At 37.8% G+C, this 26,432-nt stretch overlaps 2 protein-coding genes and 1 pseudogene across 5 annotated transcripts in view; 2 read left to right on the top strand and 1 right to left on the bottom strand.

Annotated features, from left to right (window-relative positions):
- Nucleotides 1-3,949: 3,949 nt before the first annotated feature.
- Nucleotides 3,950-26,432, bottom strand: part of DDX50 (DExD-box helicase 50) — a 32,011-nt gene continuing 9,528 nt past the window's right edge. For all 4 annotated transcript variants that reach the window (XM_040485220.1, XM_040485221.1, XM_040485224.1 and 1 more), the window contains 9 exons: nt 26,093-26,238; nt 21,467-21,616; nt 14,303-14,464; nt 13,720-13,839; nt 12,647-12,720; nt 12,263-12,422; nt 9,065-9,199; nt 7,606-7,650; nt 3,950-4,450 (listed from right to left, as the gene is read on the bottom strand). In XM_040485220.1, the coding sequence (XP_040341154.1) occupies nt 4,172-4,450; nt 7,606-7,650; nt 9,065-9,199; nt 12,263-12,422; nt 12,647-12,720; nt 13,720-13,839; nt 14,303-14,464; nt 21,467-21,616; nt 26,093-26,238 (1,271 nt within the window). In that variant the 3' untranslated portion in view covers nt 3,950-4,171. The remainder of the gene's footprint in view (nt 4,451-7,605; nt 7,651-9,064; nt 9,200-12,262; nt 12,423-12,646; nt 12,721-13,719; nt 13,840-14,302; nt 14,465-21,466; nt 21,617-26,092; nt 26,239-26,432) is intronic.
- LOC121036714 (40S ribosomal protein S27-like) lies at nt 6,087-6,500 on the top strand. The gene has a single exon (XM_040485225.1). It carries the CDS (start codon nt 6,258-6,260, stop codon nt 6,498-6,500), a length of 243 nt encoding a protein of 80 aa, XP_040341159.1. The 5' UTR covers nt 6,087-6,257.
- On the top strand, nt 16,724-17,461 carry LOC121037496 (high mobility group protein B3-like; annotated as a pseudogene).

Here is a 26,432-nt window from a genome sequence, read left to right as displayed (position 1 = left end):
GGAAGCCAGCCTTTAGCAAATGGACCCCTAAAATCTACCTCCACCCTGCTAGCATGCACCTACGTGCTTATCTTTTTCACTTACTTCCCTGAAAGCCTTCAATGGGTTTCAAAACAAGGCCTACAAAGCCTTCCGAGATAGGACCTTACCTTGTTCTCATCACTGCTTTCCGTGAAGTGAGAAGCCCAGCAATGAGAGCTATTTCTCATTCACCATGCTTAGACCTTGTTTTATTAGCTATTCTATGCCTTTGCCTCGATGTCCATTCCCACTTTGCTCCTTTTACCTGACTTAATCCATTTTCAATCATCATGTCCAAAAAGCTTTCTCTGAACTCCCACCCCCGTTTCCTGGGCTGGGCTAGGTGCCCTTGTGCAGAGCTCTCAAATTATTGCACTAGTCATTGCCCTGGACCTAGGTTTCTGTGGCCGTTTATTTCACTAGATTCTGAGTTCCTGAGGGCAGAGACCAGGCACACGTTATTCACCTTTGTACCCTGAACATGGTGCCTGGGGCATTGTAGGTATACAACTTACTCTGACTAAAGTACTAGGACTCATGCACCTTTGTAGGAATGAGCCCCGATTTCATCTTCAGTATAAATGCAGAGCTCACAGCTACTCATATGCAGAGCCAACTGACACGTTTCCCCCGAATCATGGCTACCTGGAACCTAATCATTTCCCATAATCAAAACCTCTCCCTTTCTCAATCCAGCACTGAGTCCTCCCCCCACACACCCCGGCTTAACTGAAATCTGGGTTTGCTGAAAAATACTATTCTTGCAGCTTTCCCTCACACGTTGCTCATGCCCTCATATCCCATGTACCCTGGTATCCATGTCCTCTTCTTTTCTTCAAAACCATTTCCAAACTATTACTCCTTCACTATCATGCAAATGCCCTTTTCCCCTTGAAGATATGTGGCAATATCACCCTATATGCTTTCTTGTTCCGTAACTTAAACTCTACCATTCATTGGCTCAGTCTTCCTCTCCCTCCTCAGTCCTAAAGACTTCATTGTCCATGAAAACACCCAAAGAATGCTAGATTCTCAGTTCTTTGACTATCTCATCTGAAGTGACCTTTGCCCCTGAACAGGCCTGCTACCAAACCCTGAACTTGTCTTCTCCCCAACTGCTCCACTCTTGAAGTCTCAAATTCAGAGAACTTTCAGTGACCTTCAGGTCTTTGCTCCTTCTATATTCTCCCAGTTATCAACCCTACCTCCACTTCAATGCCTAGGCAGTCTAGACTCCATGGACCATTACTCCGATCACTTTTGCCAAAGTTCTTCATCCTTTCATCTCACAGAGCAAAACCCCAATCCTGGATCAAGCAGGTATCTGCCATCTCCATTCCTACAACAGAATACTGAAATGTTATTACAGGAAGTCACTCAAGTGCTCTAATTGCTGCCAGAATAAATGAAGTCTCTAATCTCAGCTGGACCCTCAAAGCTGCCTGTGACCCTGTTTCCCTAGTAAGCTATCTTGTTCTACAGTTGATACCTCAGTGTTTCTCCCATTTTCTCAGATCTCCTAGCCTGCTACTTCCCTCTTCACCCTTAGTAGATGTCCATGAAAGAATACCACAGAAAAAAAATAGAAGACATCAGGCAGGCACTCCCTTAATTTTTACCTTATCACCTGCAAACTCACCTACGTGATAACCATACTTTCCTCCTGGCAAAATGTGCTTCTACCTCTAAGGCTAAATTCTGTCTGCCTAAGCTCATCCTTCTGGGTCTTCATAGAGATATTGCTCCATCATACGTTCTTTCTCTTCCTCCCTCCTTTCTGGCTCCTTCCTGTAGTAGTAGTCCATGCTCTAATTTCCTTCATCCTCCCCCAGCCCACACATACAAAAAACTGTCATCTCATGTCCTTTCTTTCACTCCAGCTTTAGCTTATTCTTCTCTACTCACAGCCAAATTTCTGGAAGACAGATTTGTCGTCTCTACTTCTTTATCTCTCATTTCCACCTGAACCCACTGTTCAATGGTTTCTACTTTCAACATTTTATTACTCTGGGTGTTCCCCACGTCAAACGTCTCCTTTTTGCTAAATCCAATGGCCATCTCAGGCTCATCTTCTGGTTCCTTTGAAAGCCTCATACTTCTGGACTTTCTGCCTTCTTCTTACCTCTTATTGATAGTGATGGGATTCCCTTCCTCTGTTATGTAGTGAATACATTAGTTTGCCTCTGGGTTTACTCCTTAGTCCTCTTTTCTTACTATACTTTCACTAGATATACTCTTCCACTGCCTTAACTATAATTACCATTGTTTTATTATTCCCAAATCTTTACACCTCTAGAACAGATCTCTCTCTGCTTCAAACTTACAAATCCAACTGTATACTGTTAACCTCCTCTTACATCTTCTTTTAAGATCTCATGGGCTATTCAATATTAAAATATATCTAATATTGAACTAATCATATCCCCCCTCCCTCCCCACATAACTTTTCTTATTCTTCCTCCTAGTACCTTATCTCAGTGACAAAAACCTGTTTTATACTTCTGCATCTCTCTCATCTTCCAATTCAATCAAGTACTGAGTCCTAACCATTTTATTTCCTAAAAACTTTGGGGATGCCTGGCTGGCTTATTGGAGGAGCACATAACTCTTAATCTTGGGGTCATGAGTTCAAGCCCCACATTGGGTATAGAGATTACTAAAATATAATAATAAACTTAAAAAAAAAAAAACTTTGGAAATCTATGCATGTTTCTCAGTGTCACCCACCAACTATTTAGCACAGTGGTTAAGAATGCTGGTTCAGAAGGTAGACTTATCTGGGTTTAAATCCTCATTCCATTACATTGATCCAGCTGGGATTCTGGCCAAGTAATAAGCTCCCAAATGCCTCAGTTCTTATCATCAAAACATGTTACCTACTAGTAATGCAGACCATCATCACCTCTACCTTAGATTGTTGCAACAGCATCATAAGAGGTCTCCTTACCTCCAATCTGGCCCTTCTCTGATCCAGTCCCTTCAGTGTAGCCAATAAACTTTTCTAAAACACAAATCTCATTATGTCATTCCTTACCTTAAATCTTTTAATGGTTCACCAGTCTTCAAGAGAACGTTTAAACTTAATGCACACAAGGCCTTTAAAATAAGGTCCCTGTTAAATACTAACTCACTCTCTCTTATTCCTTCCCTCTGCCTGTCACATGCAAACCATACTGAGCTGTAGGTCCTCAGACTTGCTATGGTATTCTTTGGCTCTGGTTATTTGCATATTCTGTTCTCCCTGCCTGTAAACCCTCTCCCTTCTGAACGCTTCTTCCAACCATTCACACACACTTGCTTAGATCAACGGATACTTTTGCTTTCTTTCTTTTTTTGGGTATCACTGCTAGTAAGCCTTTCTGACTCCTAAGACTGGTTTGGTGTACCCAAACTAGGTCCTTAACATTCCATCCAGGTAGGATCTTAGCCTACCATCCATCCATCTTAGCCTTTAGATGTTAATTTCATTCAAAACTGTTTGTCTTTAGACTGTAAGTTCCTTGAAGATAGTGCTGTGCCTTGTTCACCAACTAAATCCCTAGTGATCAACACAGTGATAGGCACATAAGTAGACTTCAATCATTATCTGGTGAATAAATTATTGAGCGTACACTGCTTGCACACCTTTTTAATTAACTGTATCTAGAATTTAAATGTTATACCTAACCAGTCAACCATATATATATATACCCAACCAGGTATATATATATATATATATATATATATATATACCTAACCATATATATATGGTTTATATATCCCTTTAATGTAGAAGGGATTTCTTTTCTACTACATAGCCTATGGAAGGAATGATCTCAATACAAATACACCACATTTTTCAAAATGCAAGTAATCTTAAGATTAATTTGACTGTCATGTTTTAGAAGAAACTGTAGAAGATTACACTGACAAAATTCTTAACACATAGTGAAAAGAGACAATAAAAGGAGGTTTTTTTATTCAAAGGTATAACTGGATAAGTAGATTTGTTTACAACCATTCTTGTGAAACACTTTTTAAAAAAATATGACCAACTTCTTTGCAAAGAGCAGACACATACCTCAACTATGATGACCTAATTTTTGGTGGATAATGTACATGATTAGGCAGAAATAGGCAAGCTCACACTGGTAGATTAACTATCAAATACTCAGTCAAAACTCCGTTTGTGGCCCCCGCTTCTTGATCGATTTCTATTCCCACTTCGTCTTCTACCATCTTGTCGACTTCCTGACCGACTCCCCTGTCGACTCTGTCTACCTGACCGGCCACCAGATCGACCACCTGACCGGCCAGATCGGCCAGACCGGCCACTTGACCAGCCACTCCTCTGCCTGGAGTTAGAAGATGTGTTTCCATCATAATATTCTTCAATTTCAGGTAACTTGGCTGGCAATGAAAGTATCCAGTCTGAATCATGCCACTCTGCCTGTTGGGGGAATTTAGAGGATTAATATAAATGCAAAATAGAAACCATAAGCAAGTACACTGAGTACAGGAGATTCTTTTTTTAATGTCCATTAACTATTAGCTAATTAATCTTCCCATTAAATTCAAAGTTTCTGGAACAAAACTGAAAGCCAGAAAACAAAACCAAAAACATATTCAAAGTACATCCATTAAAGTTCCTAAATTTTAGTCTTAGGAGAAATTCTCAGGCTTATTTTGAGGCTCATTATTTCATACTCAGTTTATACACTCTAAAAGAGAGCACTGATTTCTTGGCATGAAACAAGTAGGCCATTAACAAGTAGTGCATTTCTTTCAGCAGTTATATTGACAGAAGAAGTGAGAGCTAGTGATGAAGATTAAAACCTGTCAACACAGGTGAGGACAAAAATACATAGCCATTGGAAATAATTTGGTCAGGGTAAACAACTCAAGATATACAAATCAGCGCTAAGAGCATCACTATGTTATATCCTGCTACATTAACTGTTCATTGTAATCATGAGTTGCCAAGGAAAGTAAATATTAAAATACCCTGTTGGTAAGAGTGAGCAGAGACAAACACATACCACTAGTGGCAATATATGACCAAAGCCTTAAAAATGCACAAACCTTCTGGCCAAGCAATCATCTTAAAAAATTCATCTTATACCATATGGTTTCATTCATGTGGAATTTGAGAAACTTAACAGAGGACCATGGGGGTGGGAAGAGAAGGGGAAAAAATAGTTTCAAACAGAGAAGGAGGCAAACCGTAAGAGACTCTTAGATACAGAGAGCAAACAGGGTTGAGGGAGGGCAAGGAGTGGGGGGGGGGGGAATGGGTGATGGGCATTGAGGAGGGCACTTGTTGGGACAAGCACTGGGTGTTGTATGTAAGCAATAAAGTATGGGAATCTACTCCCAAAGCCAAGAGCACACTGTGTACACTATATGTTAGTTAACCTGACAATATATTATAGTAAAAAACAATAATTAATTAATTAAATAAAAATAAAAATAGAAATAAAAATAAAAAATTCATCTTAAGGGTGCCTTGGTGGCTCAGTCAATTAAGTGTCCGACTCTTGATTTTGGTCATGATCTCACAAGTTAATGCGGCTGAGCGCCACATCATACTCTGTGCTGACAGCTCAGAGCCTGCTTGGGATTCTCTCTCTCCCTCTCTATGCCCCTCCCCTGTGTGTGCGCTCTCTCTCTCTCTCTCTCTCTCTCTCTCTCTCTCTCTCTCTCTAAGTAAGTAAATAAACATTAAAAAAAAATTTCATCTTGGGGCCCTGGGTGGCTCAGTCAGTTAAGTGTCTTGGACTCTTGATTTCAGCTTGCGTCATGTTCTCACGGTTCGTGAGTCTGAGCCCCATGCTGGGCTCTGCGCTGGCAGCTAGAAGCCTGCTTTGGATTCTCTATCTCTCCCTCTGCCCTTCCTCCACTCACATATTTTCTCTCTCTCTCTCTCTTAAAATAAATAAATAAACTTTAAAAAATTCATGTAGGGGCACCTGGGTGGCTCAGCTGGTTAAGTGTTCAACTCTTGGTTTCAGTGCAGGTCATAATCTCACAGTTGGTGGGTTCACGCCCTGTGTAGGTCTCTGTGCTGGCAGCAAGGAGCCTGCTTGGGATTGTCTCTCTTTCCCTCTCTATCTCTGCCCCTTCCCTGCTCTCTCTCTCAAAAAAATAAACATTTAAAAAAAAATTCATCTTGAAGAGATAAACATGGCAATGCATAAAGAGTTAGCTATGCTACCCCTTTTTAGCGATGACAACTTGCCCACAAGAACAAGCCCTTTATGAAGGACCTCCTGTACCCGTCCCCAGAAGAGAAGAGGAAGGGCAAAAAGAAGCGCCTGGTGCGGGGCCCCAACTCCTACTTCATGGATATGAGGTACCCTGGGTGCTACAAAATCACCACCATCTTCAACCACACACAAACAGTGGCATTGTCTGTGAGCTGCTCCACCGTCCTGTGCCAGCCAACAGGAAGAAAAGCAAGGCTTACAGAAGGATGCTCCTTCAGACAGCAACGGCAGTAAAAGCACCCTGAATTAGCATGAGTGGGAAACTATCCTAATAAACAGATTTGGATACAAAAAAACACCCAAAAAACCAAAAAAACGGAGCTAGCTATACCATCATTCATGGCTGTCCTGTTTATAACAGTATATTTCTGGAAATAATCTAAATGTCAGAAAACAGAACATTAAGAAAAGTTGACCAGGGGTGCCTGGCTGGCTCAGTCAGTAGAGCACGCGACTCTTGATCTCAGCTTCATGACTTCAAGCCCCACGTTGGGCATAGAGCCTACTTAAAATAAAAATTTTTAAAAACAAAAGAAAAGTTGACCACCCACATGGCCAAATACAGGGAGCTGTTAAAAAATAACTGTATAGTTGACAAAGGAATGTGTTCATGATATATTCTTAATTTTTAAAAAGACTTAAAAAACAGAATCACTCCCAAATACATCTATAAATATGCACAGTAGTGCAATAGTCAAATTCTATAGTGTAGGAATCTAGTAGACAATCTCTTTCTGCAACAGATAAAATACAAGAAAAATTTTTTAAAGTGACAAAGAAAGGAGCAAGAAACTGCAGATTAAAAGAGACTTAAGAAACATCTAATTATAATGCATGGGTCTTATATTCTAAGATATCCAGGAGACAAAAAAATAAAAAATATTTAGGAGACAATAGGGAAATTTTAAACACAAAATTAGATGATATTAAGGAATTATTATTTTAGGTATTTGAACTATGGCATTATGATTATGTTTTTAAAAAGTATCCCTAGTAGATATATGGAAATATTTATGGTTGAAATGACAGAATACCTACAATTTCTCTCAAAAGCATACATACAGGAGACTAGGAAAATGGATGGAAGTGACATGAAACAAACCAGCTGTGAGCTGATCACAACTGTAGCTGGGTGATGGGTACATGAATATTTATTATGCAATTCTATTTTTTATATTTGAAATTATAATAAATGTTTTAAATTATGATATAACCTAGATATATTCTATAAAGGAAAATTAATTGACTTAGGCATCATAATGATATTGTGACTTCTTTTAAATTACTATTTTAAATGGTTAAATATTCAACTATTTAACAGATAAAATTTTTAAAATACCTGTAACCTTTCTGACTCAGTTGTAGGAACGTCAAAGCAAACACCCTAAAAGCAAAATGAAAAAATTTTTATTTAGATGCAGATGAGTTGAATTTTTACTAATACACTAGTACTTGCTGGTAATCTTACAACTAAAAAAAAAGAAAGAAAAGATAGGGTGTGTCCCATGAATGCTTATAAGATAAAACAACTAACATATAAATAATGCATGAGAGTGGCTGCTTATTATATTTTCTAAATCTGAAAAGTAAAAAAAATATCTAACAGGAATCTACTACTAAAAATATAGAGTACTCTCTAGAAAAGTTCTTGTAGACACTTTAATGTTGTTCCATGTCCACTGTAAAATGATCCATGTAATAAATTCTTTGGAAAATTTAGTGCTGGAAAATTTCTATCCTGAAGAGATACAGTATTTATCGGATAATGGCAATGATATAACCCAAGATGCTGCTTCTTTGGTACTGGTTGTCAATAAACTGAAAGTTAATTTAATTCTCAAGTACAGCAACTAGCCTGGCCTAAAGATTTTGTTAGATTTTCCATGCCCTTCATATTTTTTCTAAATGCGCTTATTTGTCTCAGATTTGCCACAAAACTTTTTTTAATGGTAATATTAAACTTTGAGAGAAATGATTATTTCCAATAAATAATAAAGTTAATAAATTCTAGGCTAGAATAAACCTATGTAGCAAAGTTGGATGAATAAATATAACATCTTTCCTCAAAACCATTAGAAGAAACAGTCACTAAGATTAGAGATAGTTTTAACTTTGCTGTTTCAAAAATGTATTAAAATTCTTACTTTACTTCATTATCCTCATTAACAACCAAAGCAGGCCACTTAAAAGTCAACACTGCATATTCTCTAAATAACAGAGCTGTTCAGCTGTTGAAATTATAAGTTACTTAGTCATAAAGTAAAACACATACAACCACAGATAATATATGCACAAAAGCAGAAACTTAGATAACTTGGTTATTAGACAAACTAAGCAGAATGACTTATAGCTTTCTAGAGAGTAAATTATTTATAAAACTCCCCAAATTTACAACTGGAAACAAACCATCACACAGAGAAAACCGTATTATGCACCCTATTAGCCTTTAAAAAAAAAAAAAGAAAGAAAGAAAAGAAAAGAAAATCTACTGGGCTTTAGAAACATTTATAGTAGTTGATTAAAAAGCTTTTGGGGCGTCTGGGTGGCGCAGTCGGTTAAGCGTCCGACTTCAGCCAGGTCACGATCTCGCGGTCCGTGAGTTCGAGCCCCGCGTCGGGCTCTGGGCTGATGGCTCAGAGCCTGGAGCCTGTTTCCGATTCTGTGTCTCCCTCTCTCTCTGCCCCTCCCCCGTTCATGCTCTGTCTCTCTCTGTCCCAAAAATAAATAAACGTTGAAAAAAAAATTAAAAAAAAAAAAAAAGAAAAGAAAAAGCTTTTTACTTGTCTAGAAAAACCTACCATATTTCCTTTTAGGAGGCACATTCTGGTAATTTGGGACACAGCATTACTACTCAGCTTTCTGTTAAGTTCTTTCCAAGCGCAACTGACATCTTGTATTTCTTCTGGGCTTTCCAGAGTCATCGTCACAAACCCCTTAAAAATTAAAAGTCACATTATCTTTGGGAAAAAGGCAGCAAAAGTAGGACAATGAAGTTCTAACTTCATGACTTAACTACATTTTTCATGAGACATCAGTATAACATGGCTGCTAAAAAAAATAACTTCTTTAAAACCGTATTAATAGAAGACTAATGCTTACAGATATTTGAAAGAACAATTCTTCTTTGTGTTGCTGTAAAGACTCATGCTTTAAGAAATAATTAAACTAGAGCACCAGAGGGGCACCTGTGTGGCTCAGTCAGTTAAGCGTCTGACTTCAGCTCAAGTCATGATCTCACACTCCGTGAGTTCGAGCCCCACGTCAGGCCCTGTGCTGATAGCTCGGAGCCTGGAGCCTGCTTTGGATTCTATGTCTCCCTCTCTCTCTGCCCATCCCTCCACTTATGCTCGTCTCTCTCACTATCAACAATGAATAAATGTTAAAAAAAAAGAAACAACCTAGAGCATCAGAGAAAAAGTTGTAAAGAATTAAGGAAATGCTGAAAGAGTCAAAGCTTGGAGTGGAAAAACAAGAAGACATAAATCTCTAAACTTCTGAAGGACTATTACATATGCAAAGATTACTTGTTCTGTAAAACTTCACTGGACAGCAAAAGGATCAGCATGAAGAAGATATAGGGAGGGATTCATCTACTTTTTTAAGTAAGCTCTATGCCCAACATGCAACTTGAACTCACAACCCTGAGATCAAGGGTTGCATACTCTACTGACTGAGCCAGCCAGGATCCTCTCATCTATCTAACAAATATCCACTGAGTGTCCCCTATGTATGTGCCAGAGACATAGTAGGTGCTCAAGATTTAGCAGTAAATAGTCCTTTCTCTCATGAAGGTTATATTCTAGTGTTGGGAATAGGAGTGGTGGTGATGAGGTGAGGTAGACAGTAAATAAATAAGCAAACATAAACACTAGATAGTAATAAGCATCATGAAGAAAAATAAAGCAAGACAAGGGAATCGAGAGTAAAGGGAAAGGTAAGCTATTTTAGACAGGGTGATCAGGAAAGACCTCTATAATACAGTGATCTATGAAGAGAGACCTAAATAAAGTGAGGGAGGAACCCACGTGGTAAAAAGAAAGAACATATGAAACAGTACAAGTAAGTGCAAAGGTCTTATGTGAAAGTAGGTTTATGTTTGAGTAACAAGTAGGTTAGGGTAGCTGAAACAAGGGGAGAATGATGAGATGAGGTCAAAGAGGTACAAAGGGGAAGACCCTGTAGTGCATTTGTGGTAAAGACTCTGGATTTTGGTTTAAACTATAAAAAAATTTCAAACCCACTAACATTGTTTCTAAGATATTTAATCAGAAATTAGATGACCCATCTGCCAAAGAGGGATTCCTTTATTAGGTAAGGGCTGGGAATAAATGATCTCTTAGGTACTTCTTAGCCTAAAAGTCTATCAACATTTTCCTAAAAAATATGGCTTAAGTAACTTCCTAAGAAGTATTTGGTGCCAGGGTGGCTGGGTGGCTCAGTGGGTTAAGCAACTGACTCTTGATTTTGGCTCAGGTCATGATCTCAGTTTTGTGAGTTCGATCCCTGCATCAGGCTCTGTGCTGACACTGGAGCCTGCTTGGGACTCTCTCTCTTTGCCCCTCCCCAACTCACACTCTCTCTGTCTCTCTCAAATAAAAAACAAAACAAAACACACACACAAAAAACAAAACCCCAACTACAGAGAGTAAGATACCTTCACAAAGGGAATACATGGCAGTTTCCACTGTAAACAAGTGATCAAACTAAGCAATTTTAGTACTGGAACAATCTGACATCATATGCCTCCTGATGTAATGTAGTCTAAAATACATATATGTACTATATATAATATAATATATAATATATAATACATATATATATAATATCACCCACAGGGTACTTTGGCCAAAACTATCTAACCGGAATATAAAATCATGCTTTGACGTTACTTCCAGTATACAGGAAAAGTTGAATAAAAACAAAAGTTACATGATGTATGAAAAAGAGAAAACCAGAAAAATCCAGGTGAGAAGTTTTAGACTCTGATCTAGACAACTAATCTATACTCTTTAAAAAAATAAAAATAAAAATGATGGGAAAATAGTTCCAGATTAAAAGAGAAACATTAACACCAAATGTAACATATGAACTTGAATTGGATCCAGATGGTTTTTTAAAAATGTTCATTTATTTAGAGAGAACAAGAGCAAGTGGGCAGGGGAAAGGCAGACAAAGAGGGAGAGAGAGAATCCCAAGTAGGCTCCATGCTGTCAGTGCAGGGTGCTATGTGGGGCTTGAACTAACAAACTGTGGGGCTCCAACTTATAAACTGTGATATCATGACTTGAGCCTAGATCAAGAGTCAGACACTCAACCGACTGAGCCACTCAGGTGCCCCAAATCCTGATGTTTTTTAGAAATACACAGTGTGCTGGTGGGGGGAGATGGACACATGAAGTCACTCCCAGCAAAATGACATTTGGCTAAACCATTAACACTTGCCAGATGGAAAACCTCAGACACACCAGATGTACTCATTTATCCTACACCACCAAATAGTCCCAAGTAACTTTATCTGCCCTGTTCTTTTTGTTCCCCTCTCCCACCAACTCCTTCTCTCAATCTTTCTCTCTCCACCCAGACATCAGAGTGCTCTCTTATTGATGGGTCCAGTCATCCAGGGACTCTCCTCACTTATACCATGGTGAGTACCTTTTAACTACTTGCAACCAATAGCTCTGATGTGATTTGTTTTGACATCTGACACTGATCTAGAAGGGGACTAGATCAGTAGTGTCACACCATGCACACACCCCTCCACATATACAGGCAATCCTTCCTTTGCGTGGTACTGTGTGAACTGCATAGCATCTATGCTTTGATTTGCATGGTTCCATGGCAACTTACAAAATAAAGAATAGATTCTGGTATGTAAGTTTCAGTTAACACAGTACTGGCAAAGTAAAGGTTTCATGGTTTTCTCTCCAGATAGATGAATTATCTATGGTTCAATTTTAATCTTTTCTCAATCACATAATTTTCTCATAGATTTCTACCTTATCAGAGGTGATCAAAGATCGTGGTTCAAAACTTGATGCACCAGAGATGTGGGCTAATGCTGCAGCCAATGCATCAACTGCCCCTTTCTCTTCAATCAATCTCTGAGCTGATGGTCGGAAAAAATCAACAGCAGCATAAGAAACGGAAGCCAGAGACCTATGGTTTAAAAATAGTACATTTTCTTGGTCAAGACAAATGTAAAAAATTAAAGATAAGAGAATGAATGGGAAAAGAAAGAGCAACGTTTTCGTATTTTAATATAACTAAAAGTCTGCTGGTAAAACTGGTGATTAAGTTTTCTGATATTTGAACTAGGAGAGCTTAAAGATGAATAGCCTAATACAAAAGAAAAACTTATTCAGCAAGGTCAGAAAGCATACCTGATGGCATCCATGCTTTTAGATTTAACTAAATCCATTGTAGAAGGAACACCTACACGTTTAAAAGTAATTCCCTGAAAATGAAAGAATTACATTAAAGAAAAATGGAAGTCTTTACAATTAATTCCTAAATTAATATAGTTTGTTGAATTTCCATTTCTTGGACTTAAAGATTTCCAAGCCCCAGTAGATCAAAAGGCCTGCTTTTTTTCTAATAAATCATCAATTACAAATTCTAGAAAGAGAAAAAAAATTTAATTGCCCTTAGTTACAATCATGAAATTTCACTTACAAAATAAAGCTGATTCTAAAAGAGGAAAAAAGATGCTGTTTATGTCTATCAACTTTTTTTTCTTATTACCCTATCTCATTTTACAAAGTAGATGAAATAGTGTTTAAAAAACACACATCAAAGGGGCGCCTGGGTGGCTCAGTCGGTTAAGCATCCCACTTGGGTTCAGGTCACGATCTCACAGTTTGTGAGTTCGAGTCCCATGTCGGGCTCTGTGCTGACAGCTCGGAGCCTGGAGACTGCTTCGGATTCTGTGTCTCATTTTCTCTCTGCCCCTCCCCCACTGGTGCTCTGTCTCTCAAAAATAAATAAATGTAAAAAAAGAAAGAAAGAAAAACAAAAAACACACATCATAAAAATAGGAAAAAATGTAAAAAACCACAAAACAATACAGGCCACAAAAAAATGTACATAATTTCTTATAGAAACTGGCCGTTGTACTATTATTCAATATAATCTTATAAATACACCAAGACTATGTCAGTCACCCCTTCACAATGCTGGACTATGAGATACTGAAATCACAATGTGCTTCTGATTTTAGAATCAAGGGAGAAATTCAAGGGAAAAATGAGAAAGTCAGCTCTTCTGTCTTCACAATAAAAGCTGTATCAAAACAAAGTCTTGCAGCTCATATAAATTTAGCTCTCCACATGCTTCACATCCAAATGCAGCTTAAACTGAGAAAATAGTTATAAGGATCTATTTGTGAGAACAAATATAAAAAGAGCTCTAAGGCACCGTTTAGATAATAAGCCTGAAATAATTTAACTCTACTTACTGCTTTTTGTTCCACATATCGTAGTTGACCTCTTTCTCTTGGTTGATAAAAACATATGCAAATCCCTGTCCGGCCAGCTCTACCTGTGCGTCCAGAACGATGAATATAGGACTCAACATCCTAAAAGAAAAGAGGCATTTTTTTAATACTTCTTAAAAAAATCTGGCAAGTAAACACAGTCATTCCAACATTCAAAAAATAATGCTAATAATAACAAAACTACTACCACCAATAAATATATTATTTCAATCTTGTTGCTCTGTCAACATTCCAAAGAACTTTTATGCTGAATTTTTGGATAAAAGAAATAGGATTTTTTTTAATCCACCTAATCCCAGGGCTCTTCATATGACAACTTTTTATAATTCCTTTGCATGATTCCACGCTTTAAACCCAAAAAGGAAAGTTAATCATTTGCTAAGGCATCAGATTCTGACTAATTTAACACTGCATTAATAAAAAAATGGCTAAGAGGAAGAACAGATAACATATTTTGCATATCCCAGGCAACATCTTGTAAATAAGCAAAATGGCAATTTATACAGTTGTTCTTCTATTCCCTAAATAAAATCTCATTTCTTACCTGGGGAGGAGAACTTTGAATCACCAGGTCCACCTCAGGTATGTCCAAACCACGGGCAGCCACATTGGTTGCCACCAAAACTTTAAAACTACCTTCTCTGAAGCCTTTCAGGGTAATTTCTCTTTGTGACTGTGCTATGTCCCCATGTAAACACTGGGCATTCTATTTGACAAAAGAGAAAAAGTAAGTGTACAACTCACACTTGCAATTGATAGCACCATAACACCATACAGTCTGTACTCTTTTTTTGTTACTTAAAAAAAAATTTTTTTTTAAATAATCTCTACACCCAGTGTAGGGCTTGAACTCACAACCCCAAGATCAAGAATCAGATGCTCCACTGACTGAACCAGCCAGGTGCCCCAATCTTATTTTCTGGTAATTACATGATGCATGCTTATTGTTCAAAAAGACCAAATATTACAGAAACTAAATATTTAATATAAAATGTAAAAGCTTCCCTTAATATCAGCCTCATAATAATTGACTAACCATTTGGTGAATATTCTTCCAGATATTGTTTTAAAAAAACATACAAGACACACAACCCACACATAACGGCATATACTATAATATTATATATTTACTTATAAAAATGGGATCATAATATATACATATATGTATTGTTTCAAAACAATGAAATGCTTTATAAATTTACTACCTTAGCCATTTTTCTACATCTATAGATATAACTCTACTTAATCTTTAAAAACTGGATATGATTTCTTCATATGGATGCAATGTCATATATTTTAGCAATATCCTACTGATGATTGGGTCATATCCAAGTTTTCATCTTTCATAATACTACAAGTACTATACTCTACTATAAGTACTTTGTACTTATACCTCTGGACCACTCAGTATATGTGTATTTCAGTAGGAAACATATCTAGAAGTTGAATTTTGGGGTCAAAAATTATAAACATTTGGTGCACCTGAGTGGCTCAGTCGGTTGCATGTCTGACTCAATTTCAGCTCAGGTCATGATCCCAGGGTCATGGGACTAAGCCCTGCATCAGGTTCCATGCTGAGCATGGAGGCTGCTCAAGAATCTCTCCCTCTTTCCCTCTACCCCTCTCCCCATCACCCCACTAAAAATAAATAAATAATATTTAAAATTATAAACATTTAACACTTTAATAGCTATTGTAAAAGTGTATTATAAAAAGAGGTTGTGCCCATTTACTCTTCAACCTTTATGAGTCTTTACTTCATCATAACCTGACTACCCTGTGTATTGTGAATCATTACCATCTTTGTAAATCTAATCATTTAGGCAAAAATGATTTCCCAATGTTTTAATTTACATTTCTATAGTATTTAGTGAAGTTGAGCCTTCTTTATGTGATTTATATATTACCTTTCATTTGTACTGAAAATAATTTTCCTACTATTATAAACATATTTCCTAGAATTCTAGACACTATTAAAATTAAAAAGTTCGTAACAGTCCACATCTAAACTTTAGTAACCAAGTCTTAAGCATTCATGAATGAATTCACATACTTGGTGTGCACCAGATTCTGGAACAATCACGAAGCAACAGCCCTGGGATAGACAAGCTGACAGGCATTTTCGATACAGTATGATGATATATACTATGACCGGGTGCAGGCTGCTATAGGAATACTTACAAGGGAAGCCTAACTTAATTTTGTTTAAGGGTAAGGCAGCACTGAAGCTGAGGCCTGACAGATAATAAGGAACCAATAGTCAGGTAGAAGGAGAGCAGAAGGCTAGGGAGTTTTGGGCAAACGAACTTCATACATGAACAGGGTGTCTTGAGGATCTACAATATTTGAGTATTGATAAAGCATAGTGTGTAAAGGGAAAAGTGATGAGAGATGAGGCTGGAAAGGAATATGAATTATATCCTGAGAACAATATGAAACAACTGAATGATTGTAAACAGGATTATCATGAACATATTCAGATTATCATGAACACATTTGCATTATAGAAGGAACACTCTGATTATAATGTATAGAATGTATTAGAAAATGGCAAAACAGAAATACAAAAGCTAGAGACCTAGGTAGCAGGCTGTTGTAGAATTCAAAAGACATATCAGTGGCCTCACGAAGGCAGTGCCAATCACCCTCTATGCATTCAACTAATACTTTATAACCTACGAAATGTCAGACACCAGGGATAAAATTGCAAACAAAAATAAGACTGCCTCTGTCCTCATGGTCTTTATACTCTGGTAGGGGAAATGGAAGTTAATCAAATTATGAGACACACAAATTTAGCCAACAACCGTAATCGATGCACGGGTATAAGAGGCAAAGAGCATTTATAAGAGGGCAATCCTATACTGGGGAAACAGCAGAGAAGAGAACAGAGGTCTCTGCCCTCACATGGCCACTGTTTGATGGGGAGCTTGTCAATCAGCAAGATAAATGTTGTAAAGTCAGGATGGCTAAAGGTGATCACAAGAAACCAAAGAACAAGATGTCTGCTTATGCCTTCTTCGTGCAGACATGCAGAGAGGAACCTAAGAAGAAAAACCCAGAGGTCCCTGTCAATTTTGCAGAATTTTCCAAGAAGTGCTCTGAGAGGTGGAAGATAACATCTGGGAAAGAAAAGTCTAAAGTTGATGAAATGGCAAAGGCAGATGAAATGCACTATTATTGGAAAATGAAGAATTATGGACCAGCTAAGGGAGGCAAGAAGAAGGACCCTAATGCCCGCAAAGGCCGTCTGGATTCTTCCTGTTCTGTTCACAATTCTGCCCCAAGATCAAATCTACAAACCCTGGTATCTCCATTGGAGACACGGCGAAGAAGCTGGGTGAAATGGGGAATAACTTAAGTGACAGTGAAAAGCAGCCTTACAACAATAAGGCAGCAAAACTGAAGGAGAAGTAGAGAAGAAGGATGTCGCTGACTATAAGTCCCAAGGAAAGTTTGATGGCACAAAGGGTCCTGCAAAAGTTGCCGGGAAAAGGTGAAAGAAGATGAGGAAGAGGAGGAGGAGGAGGAGGAGGAGGAGGAGGAGGAGGAGGAGGAGGCGGCAGAGGCAGAGGAGGCGGGGGAGGAGGAATATAAAAACCGTTTATCTGTTAAAAAAAAAAAAAGACAATCTGACCTAGTTTGGAGCAAGGAAGAATTCCCTGAGAGTGGTGCTCTAGACTTTTATCTGAAAGATAAGTAGGAGTTGCTAGGCAAGGAAGATTACAAGTTCAAGAGCCCTGTGGTGTGAGGAAACATGGCAGATATGGAAGACTGTACAGAAATTACAGGAAAGTATAATAAGATGAAGTTGGAAAGGTAAGTAGGGGGCTAAGCCATAAATGAATTCAAGAACTACTGTCAGATGAAACTGGGGGACCTGGTGAAGAAAGGAGAAATGAGGTATAAAGGAAAGAAGCATTATTCTTGACTCCCAGATTTTAATTTTCTGCAACAGTAGTAAGAAAGAAATGGACCATTTTCAGCCATGGAAGATAGAATCTAAAAATACTTTGTGGCTGGGGCGCCTGGGTGGCTCAGTCAGTTAAGCATCCGACTTTGGCTCAGGTCATGATCTCACAGTTCACAAGTTCGAGTCCCATGTTGGGCTTTGTGCTGACAGCTCAGAGCCTGGAGCCTGCTTCGGATTCCTCTCTGACATTCCTCCCTCTCTGACATTCCCCAGACGCTCTCTCTCTCCCAAGAATAAATAAACACTTTAAAAAGAAGTCAAAAGCAAACATATGTTAAACAGTTGGGATAGTTTTTCATAGTGAAATTTTCAAATTCCCTTTATTTTTTTCAAAAAAAATTTTTTTAACGTTTATTCAATTTTGAGAGACAGAGAGAGACAGAGCATGAGCAGGGAAGGGGCAGAGAGAGGGAGACACAGAATCCAAAACAGGCTCCATGCTCTGAGCTGTCAGCACAGAGCCCTGATGCAGGGCTCGAACTCACAAACTGCGAGATCCTGACCCGAGCCAAAGTCAGATGCTCAACCAACTGAGCCACCCAGGCACCCCTCAAATTCCCTTTAAAAAAAATTGATACAACATTGATTTTTTTCTTGATAATTAGTCCTAAGAAGGGACATAATACATTAATAATGCCAATGATGGGGGTACCTGGCTGGTTCAGTTGGTGAGCATACGACTCTTGATCTTGAGGTTTTGAGTTGGAGCCCCATGTTGGTGTAGTGATAAAATAATTAAATAAAAAAAAAAAAAAAAAAAAAAAACACAGTGATGGTTTCCAGGTCTCTAACATCTGAGTAAATTATTTTCCAAAAGTTTGTGCGTGTGTGCGCATATGCGCGCACACGTGTGTGTGTGTGTAGGTTTGTTTAGAATTAACAAAGCATTTTTCTTGGTAAAATCTGACCTTAAGGAAAAAAATAGTTAAAAACAAAGACAATAACCACTGAAGTTCCCTCAACAGTCCCTAAAACCTGTATCACCTATAATGATATGCTACTATTTTTGACCTAAACAGTAAACCAGCAGAGCAGAAACTGCATTGCTCTCAGCCACAGAAGCTGATTATCGTCCAGTAAGCAGGGGAATTCTTACCCAGCTTCTGCAGCAAGGCAGTTCCTCTCTAGGAGACAGAACAAGAGCGGCTGCAACACTGCTGCTGCTAGGTGTTCTGCGGCAGTACCAGGAAAGGTGAATCAACCACCCTCAATCACTTTCACCATTTGGCATCTGTGTATACCGTATACAAAGCTAAAACTACACAATTAGTTAAAATGATACTGAGGAAGATGTTGACAGAATAGTCTTTGAATCTCTCGTTCTCCCATAAAAACAAATAGAGCAACTGTATAACAAAATTAAAAATCCACAGACATCTATGACAAAACTAAGTGAAAGTATTTTCATGATTTCCAAAACATGAGCAGGTAGGGACAGATGTGTGTGTATGTATGAGGTGGGGAGATTTGCTGGTCCTAAGAACAGATACTCCCTGAAAAGCCTAACGGACCAATTTGAGAACAGCAGCTGAACGTGGCAGAGTTTTTGTACACTCAATGGTGATTCCAGAGGATTCTAAGAATCCAGAGGTAAGATCTGGAAGAGGCTGGAGCAGCCTGGACCCTATGTGAACTTTCAAAACTAATAAGCCAATGTTTCCTGGCCAGGAAGAGCTCCACACTGAGGAGAAAGTGTTGGACCTAGGATCCAAACTGAGGATAGCAGGGATTACAGAAGCAAAGGAATAGAAGATCCGCATAAAAATGAGGGAAGGGGCGCCTGAGTGGTTCAGTTGAAGCGTCCAACTCTTGATTTCAGGGCTCAGGTCATGATCTCACAGTTCGTGGGTTTGAGCCCTGTGTCAGGCTCTACACAGACAGTACAGAGCCTGCTTGGGATTCTCTTTCTCATTCTCTGCCCCTCCTCCCCCCACCCTCTCAAAATAAATAACTTTAAAAAAAAGTTAGGGAAAGACAGCCAGAGCTCAGAAAGTGGGATATGCTTTACTCCAAAAACAATGGCAAAACATATTTAAGATACTGAAAGAAAGGAAATATGAACCAAGTATTTTAATATCCAGCCAAATGATTTTCAGGTATCATTACAAATCACAATCTATTATCAACAGGTAATATTATTTCCATGAGCCCTTCTTCAAGAATCTACTATGCAACTCTCAGACAACAAAATTGACTGGAGAGACACTGACATAAAAACTAAGGAGTTTTTTATGAGTTTTTTTAAGTTTAAAAACTTTTTTAAGAGTTTTTAAAGAGAAAGAACTATGCATTATACACTCTTATAACATAGTTTTGCCCTAAATAAACAAACAAACCTGAATTTCCAGGAAATACAGAAGAAGACAGAGGAACATGTTAAATGACTTCACAGGGAAACAATACTCTAGATGATGGAAACTTGGGTTTCTTAAATAACAAAAAAGATGATGCACCTGAGTGGCTTAGTTGGTTAAGCATCCAACTCTGAATCTTGGCTCAAGTCATGATCTCATACTCGTGAGACTGAGCCCCACATTCTTAAGATTTTCTCTCTCCCTCTGCCTCTCTTGTGCTCTCAAAAAATAAAAAAATACACAAAAAAAAAGCTACAAGAAAAAAGTTGAGAAAGGAATCCATACATTAAAGAGATATATTGAGGCGTTCCTGGGTGGCTCAGCTGGATAAGCGACTAACTTCAGCTCAGGTCATGATCTCACGGTTCCTGAGTTCAAACCCCACATGAGGCTCTCTGCTGTCAGCACAGAGCCAGCTTCAGATCCTCTGTCCCCCCTCACTCTCTGCCCCTCCCCACTCATGCTCTCTCTCTCAAAAATAAACATTAAAAAAAGTAAAAAAAGAAAGAGATATAATAAAATCACACAATTTACGAATCTTATTTGAATCTACAAAAGAAAACTATAAAAACAAAAACTATAGGGGCCCCTAGGTGGCTCAGTCGGTTGAGCATCCAACTTCAGCTCAGGTCATGATCTCACAGTTTATGAGTTTGAGCCCCACGTGGGGCTCTGTGGGGACAGCTCAGTCTGGAGCCTGCTTCAGATTCTGTGTCTCCCTCTCTCTCTGGCTCTCACCTGCTCATGTACTCTCTCTCTCTCTCTCAAAACTAAACAAAAATTATTTAAAAAAATGTTTTTAAACAAAAACTATAAAAGAAAAAAAGCAATCATGAGGCAATTCACAATTTGAACACAAATTGACATTTGAAAATATTAATTACTATTAATTTTTTAGATGTGGTAACATTATTATAGGTTTAAAAAAATTCTTTTCTTTTAGAGACACATACCCAAAAATTTATAATATGTAATAATATGTTATCTAGGGTTTGCATAAAAATAATTCAGGAGCAGGAAGTGAGTGGGCATTTGGATGAAATAAGGTTAATTGTTGCAGTTGATCCATTCATTCAATAAACATTTGTAATTCATTTTATAACACAGCTTTCAACTATTACCCACTCTTACCCACAGGAATTCATTTTGTTTCAACCTTTATATTTTCAAGATCAATTTATGCAAAGTCTTGAAAAACCTTCTCATGAAAATGGGTAGGATTCTATCCTCACTTAAAAGATCATGAAAGGTTGGCTATAACTTCCTTCTGAATTAAATTCGATTCTAAAAATACTGTCAAACCTGGTCCACAAAGGACAATATTTTTCTTCAGTGAGTCATCCCTATAATCTCAATTAGAGAAGCATCAGAAAAGACTTACCTGTTTTATGTGTGGATTCATGGCCATTTCAGTTACATTCTTTTTGGTCTCACAGAAAATAATAGCCCTCCCTTCAGACCCACTGTAGACTTGAAGGACATCTCCAATAACTGCTGGCCTCTGAGACCAGTGGCACTGGATGGCCAAATGCTTTGAGGAAAGAAAATACCAATTATCTGTTTCATTAAAATTAGTGAAAATGACTTCCCTTGTATATTTTTTTCCTAATCTGTTCAAGAATTGGCCTTTCTGGGAGACAATAAAACAACAATTCTTCTGAACCCCATTTGAAAACAATATACAAACGGCCATCAATAGGTGAAGGGATATATAAACTAGTATATTTAATGTAATACTACTCAGTAATTAAAAGGAACTAAAAACTAAAAGAGAAAAGAATCAACTACTGATACATGCAACAATATGGATTAATCTCAAAACACATTAGGTAAATGAAGTTTTACAAAAGAGAACACACATAGTAGGATTCCATTTATATCAAGTTCTAGAATAGGCATAACTAATCTATGTAGAAAAAATCAGAACAGTGGCTGTCCCTGGATGGGGGACTTCACTGAGCAGGGCCATGAGGGAAATTTCTGGGATGATGGTAATATTTCTACATGTGGTTAGGAGGTTAGGTTATATACATTTATGAATTTGTCAAAACTAAACAAATATACTTGAAATTCTGGCTTTTTAATATGTAAATCTCATCTTTAAAAATTGCAAATATTACATGAAACCCAAAAATATGCTAACTGAAAGAAGCCCAACACAAAAAGGTCATGTACTGTATGACTACATTTATATGAAGCATCAAGAATAGGTAAGTCCATAGGGACAGAAAGCAGATTGGTGATGCCAGAGGCTATGCAAAGGGGATGATGGGGAGCAACTGCTTAATGATTATTGGGTTTCCTTTTGGGGTGATGATGTGTTTTGGAAGTAGACAAAAGCTATGGTTGCACAACATCATGAATATATACATGTTATACAGTTAATTTTGTGAATTTTGCCTCAGAAACTTTGTAGGGGTGCCTACTGAAACATCTGACTCTTGATTTTGGCTCAGGTCATGATCCCAGGGTAGTGGGATTAAGCCCTGCATCAGACTCTGCACTGAGCTTTGGAGCATGCTTAAGATTCTCTCTCTCCCTCTGCCCCTCTTGCACACTCTCTCAAATATAAATAAATAAATAAATAAATAAATAAATAAATAAATAAATAAATAAAAACAAATTTATAATATGAGCATATGGGTGCTCACTGTAAAATTGTTTTGACTTTTCAGTGTTTGAAAATTTTCATGACAAAATGTTGGGAGGGGTACCTGGCTGGCTCAGTTAGTAGAGCATGCGACACTTAAACTCCAGGTTGTGAGTTCAAGCCCCATCCTGGGTATAGAGATAACTTAAAAAATAAAATCTGTAGGGGCGCATGGGTGGCTCAGTCAGTTAAGCATCCAGCTTCGGCTCAGGTCATGATCTCGCGGTCTGTTGAGTTTGAGCCCCACGTCAGGCTCTGTGCTGACAGCTCTGAGCCTGGAGCCTGCTTCAGATTCTGGGTTTCCTTCTCTTTCTGCCCTTCCCCTGCTCGCGCTCTCCCAAAAAAATAAACATTAAAAAAAATTTTTTTAAAGAAAATAAAATCTTTAATCAGGCTCCACACGGAGTATGGAGTCTGCTTGAGATTCATTCTCTCTCTCTCTCAATTGCTCTCTGCCTCCCCCACTCTCACAGGCTTTCTTTCTCTCAAAATAAATAAATAAATAAACTTAAAAAATATTAAAAAAAAAAAAACTCTTTTAAAAACGCTCGGGATAAAATTGTGTATTCTAAATCTGTGCATTTTAACATGTATTATATTTCAATTGCTATTGTATATTCTAAATCTGTGCACTTTAACATGTATTATATCTCAATAAAATTGTTTTTAAAATGTAATACAGGGGCACCTGGATGGCTTAGTAGGTTAAACATCCGACTCTTGGAGCACTTGGGTGGCTCAACTGGTTGAGCGTCCAACTGCAGCTCAGGTCATGATCTTGCGGCATGAGTTCAAGCCCCGCCTCAGGCTCTGTGCTGACAGCTCAGAGCCTGAAGCCTGCTTCAGATTCTGTGTCTCCCTCTCTCTCTGCCCATCCCCACTTGCACTCTGTCTCTGTCTCTCTCTCTCAAAAATAAACATTTAAAAAGAAAACAAGAAAAACAAAAAAACATGAGACTTGATATCGGCTCAGGTCGTGATCTCGTATCTCACAGACATAAAATCAAGCCCCAGGTCAGGCTCCACGCTCAGTTTGAGATTCTCCCACTTGTGCAGGTATGTGCATGCTCTCTCTCTCTCTCTCAAAATAAACATTTAAAATAATAATAATAAAAATAGGGCATCTGGGTGGCTCTCAGTCTGTTAAGTGGCCAACAATTAATGTCAGCTCAGGTCATGTGATTTATGGTTCGAGCCCCAAGTCAGGTTCCATGCTGATAGGGCAGAGCCTGCTTGGGATTCTCTCTCTCACCCTCTCTCTCTGCCCCTTCCCTGATCCCACAGGTGTGCGCACACATGCGCACGCACTCTCTCTCAAAATAAACTTTAAAAAAATAATAATAAAATATAATACAAATTAATTACACAGCACCTGGAAAGTAGAGAAAAGAACAAAGAAAATGAAGAATCTTTTGTACCACCTATGACACTCCTGCTTCTTCTTCACCATGGCTTAAAAAAAAAAAACAAAACAAGAACCTAAATCTGACCAAGCCTCACAATCCAAACATCAATTCACAGGAAAATGAAAGCGGAATAACATGTTAAATAACACCACAGGGTTGCCAATTACCAAAATAAAGACTGTGGGAAATGTATCATTTGAAAAATGATCATGTCCTTTTAACAAAAAAAAATTGTAAAAATAAAGTGACACAGGAACATGTAGATTATAAGATTTAAGAGAAATATAAACCAGTGGCAATTCAAAGATCTTATTTGGATCCAAACTGAAACTATATAAAAAAAAAAAAAAGACAACTAAGGTAACAAGGGCACTAGATATTCAATAATATTAAATTACTGGGTTTTTTTCTAATGTGATAACTTTGTAATATTTGTTTTGTTTTTTAAAGAACACTTACTCTTTTCAAAATATAAACAATTAAATGAAGATGAAATGATGACAAGATTGCTTCCAATGTAGGAATGAAGAATGTATGGGGGTATAGAAAAGATCATCATTAAAGCCTGGTGATGAGGGCCCCTGGGTGGCTCAGCGGGTTAAGCGTCATACTCTTGGATTCAGCTCAGGTCATGGTCGCACAGTTCATGGATTCGGGCCCCACAGCAGGTTCTGCGCTGACAGCACAGAGCCTGCATGGGATTCTCAGTCTCCCTCTCTCTCTGCCCCTCCCCTGCTCTTGCGGTCTCTCTCTCTCTCTCTCTCTCAAAAATAAAATAAATAAACATTAAAAGAAAAAAAAAAAGCCTGGTGATGGGTACATCGAGTCCCTTACAATATTCGATTTCTGCATATGTTTGAAAACTTCCTTAATAAATTTTTTTCACTGATGCATTGTATTCTTATAAAATCTCCAACCATTACAAAATGTAAGAGTTTCCTTTGACTATCCCATACTATAAAAATCTTCTTTCCCAAAATTATTGGTTTGATGTCTATCCTTCCAAACTATCTTTATACATTTACATAAATACCTAAAGAATCCATTTAGCATTATTTGTGTATTTTTTGTACACACAAAAATACAGTGTAATTCTGTACATATCACTTTGTAATTTGGCTTTTATCAAATTCATTCTTTTTAACCATTCCATTGTACTTCTACATTATACCATTGTTTAGCCTATTTTTATTTGCATATATATACATACATATATATGTACATCTATTAAATGGAAAGTGACATACATGGTACCTACCATAAATAATGCAAATGCCATCTTTAATCCTTTCTTTTTTGTGTCTTTTGTTTGTTTGTTTGTTTGTTTGTTTGTTTTTGCAAGTCAGCTCTAAGTCCAATGCAGGGCTGGAACTCAAAACCCTGAGATCAAAAGTCACATGCACTACCAACTGAGCCAGTCAGGCACCCCTTTCATTCTTTTTAAAAATATATATACTACTGGTTTAAATTTTTATGGAGTGAAAATTATCAACATTTTCCTTCTGACTTTATGTTTAGAAAAGCTTTCCCTTCCATGAAATCAAAAAACTGTTCATCTACACCTGCTTTAAATTTTATGGTTCACTTACTTCTTAAAATTCTTTTGAGACCTTTTTTGGTATAGGGTATGAGATGAAGCTCCAACTATTATCAGCACTATTCTCTTCATATTGATATAAACTGTCTCCTTTGTCACTTTCTACATACTTCAAGTCCTTCTCTATGGCTGCTTGTAGAGTATCTCCTGTTAGGACCTGCTTATTTACATATTTTCTTCTACTTATTCTATTCTGTTCCTTAATCTCAGACCATAGAAATACATGGTATCTTACTGACTAAAGGTGAAAAAAGAGATTTAGCCTGAATTGGTACCTAAAACTTAAAGTTTAGCTTCAGCAAATTTCAAATACCAACTAAAAGCTACAATCTCTCATGCTAGAAAGCTACTTACTTCCACAGTAGTTGCAGCCTTTTGAGTCATTTTTCCAACAAGGTCAACCTGTTCATATCTGGATTTCATGTATTTTTTTGCAACTTTGTATACCCATTGTGGGCAAGTTGCAGAAAAAAGTAAAGTCTGAGGATTGTCTTCAGAATCTTAAATAAACAAAAAGAATTCAAATGCTTTCTTAATATCCATGATGTAGTCAGCTCTTGAACCCCCCCCCCCAAACTTCAAAGAAATAATTAAAAATTCAAAACTTGGGGTAAAATTTGAACATACGAACTTCACTGCAATTAAAACTTTCAACTTTCAAAATTGGGGGAAAAAATGAAGAAAACTGAACCCA

This window comes from Herpailurus yagouaroundi, unplaced genomic scaffold (genome assembly GCF_014898765.1).
Source record: "Herpailurus yagouaroundi ecotype Mexico unplaced genomic scaffold, PumYag 163, whole genome shotgun sequence".
NCBI lineage: Eukaryota > Metazoa > Chordata > Mammalia > Carnivora > Felidae > Herpailurus > Herpailurus yagouaroundi.
Note: the sequence above shows the minus strand (reverse complement) of the source record. Positions and strands in the feature narration are given on the sequence as shown.

Excerpts from the sequence above, each read along its gene's own strand:
- LOC121036714 (XM_040485225.1), top strand. The coding sequence starts at position 6,258 with ATGAAGGACCTCCTGTACCCGTCCCCAGAAGAGAAGAGGAAGGGCAAA.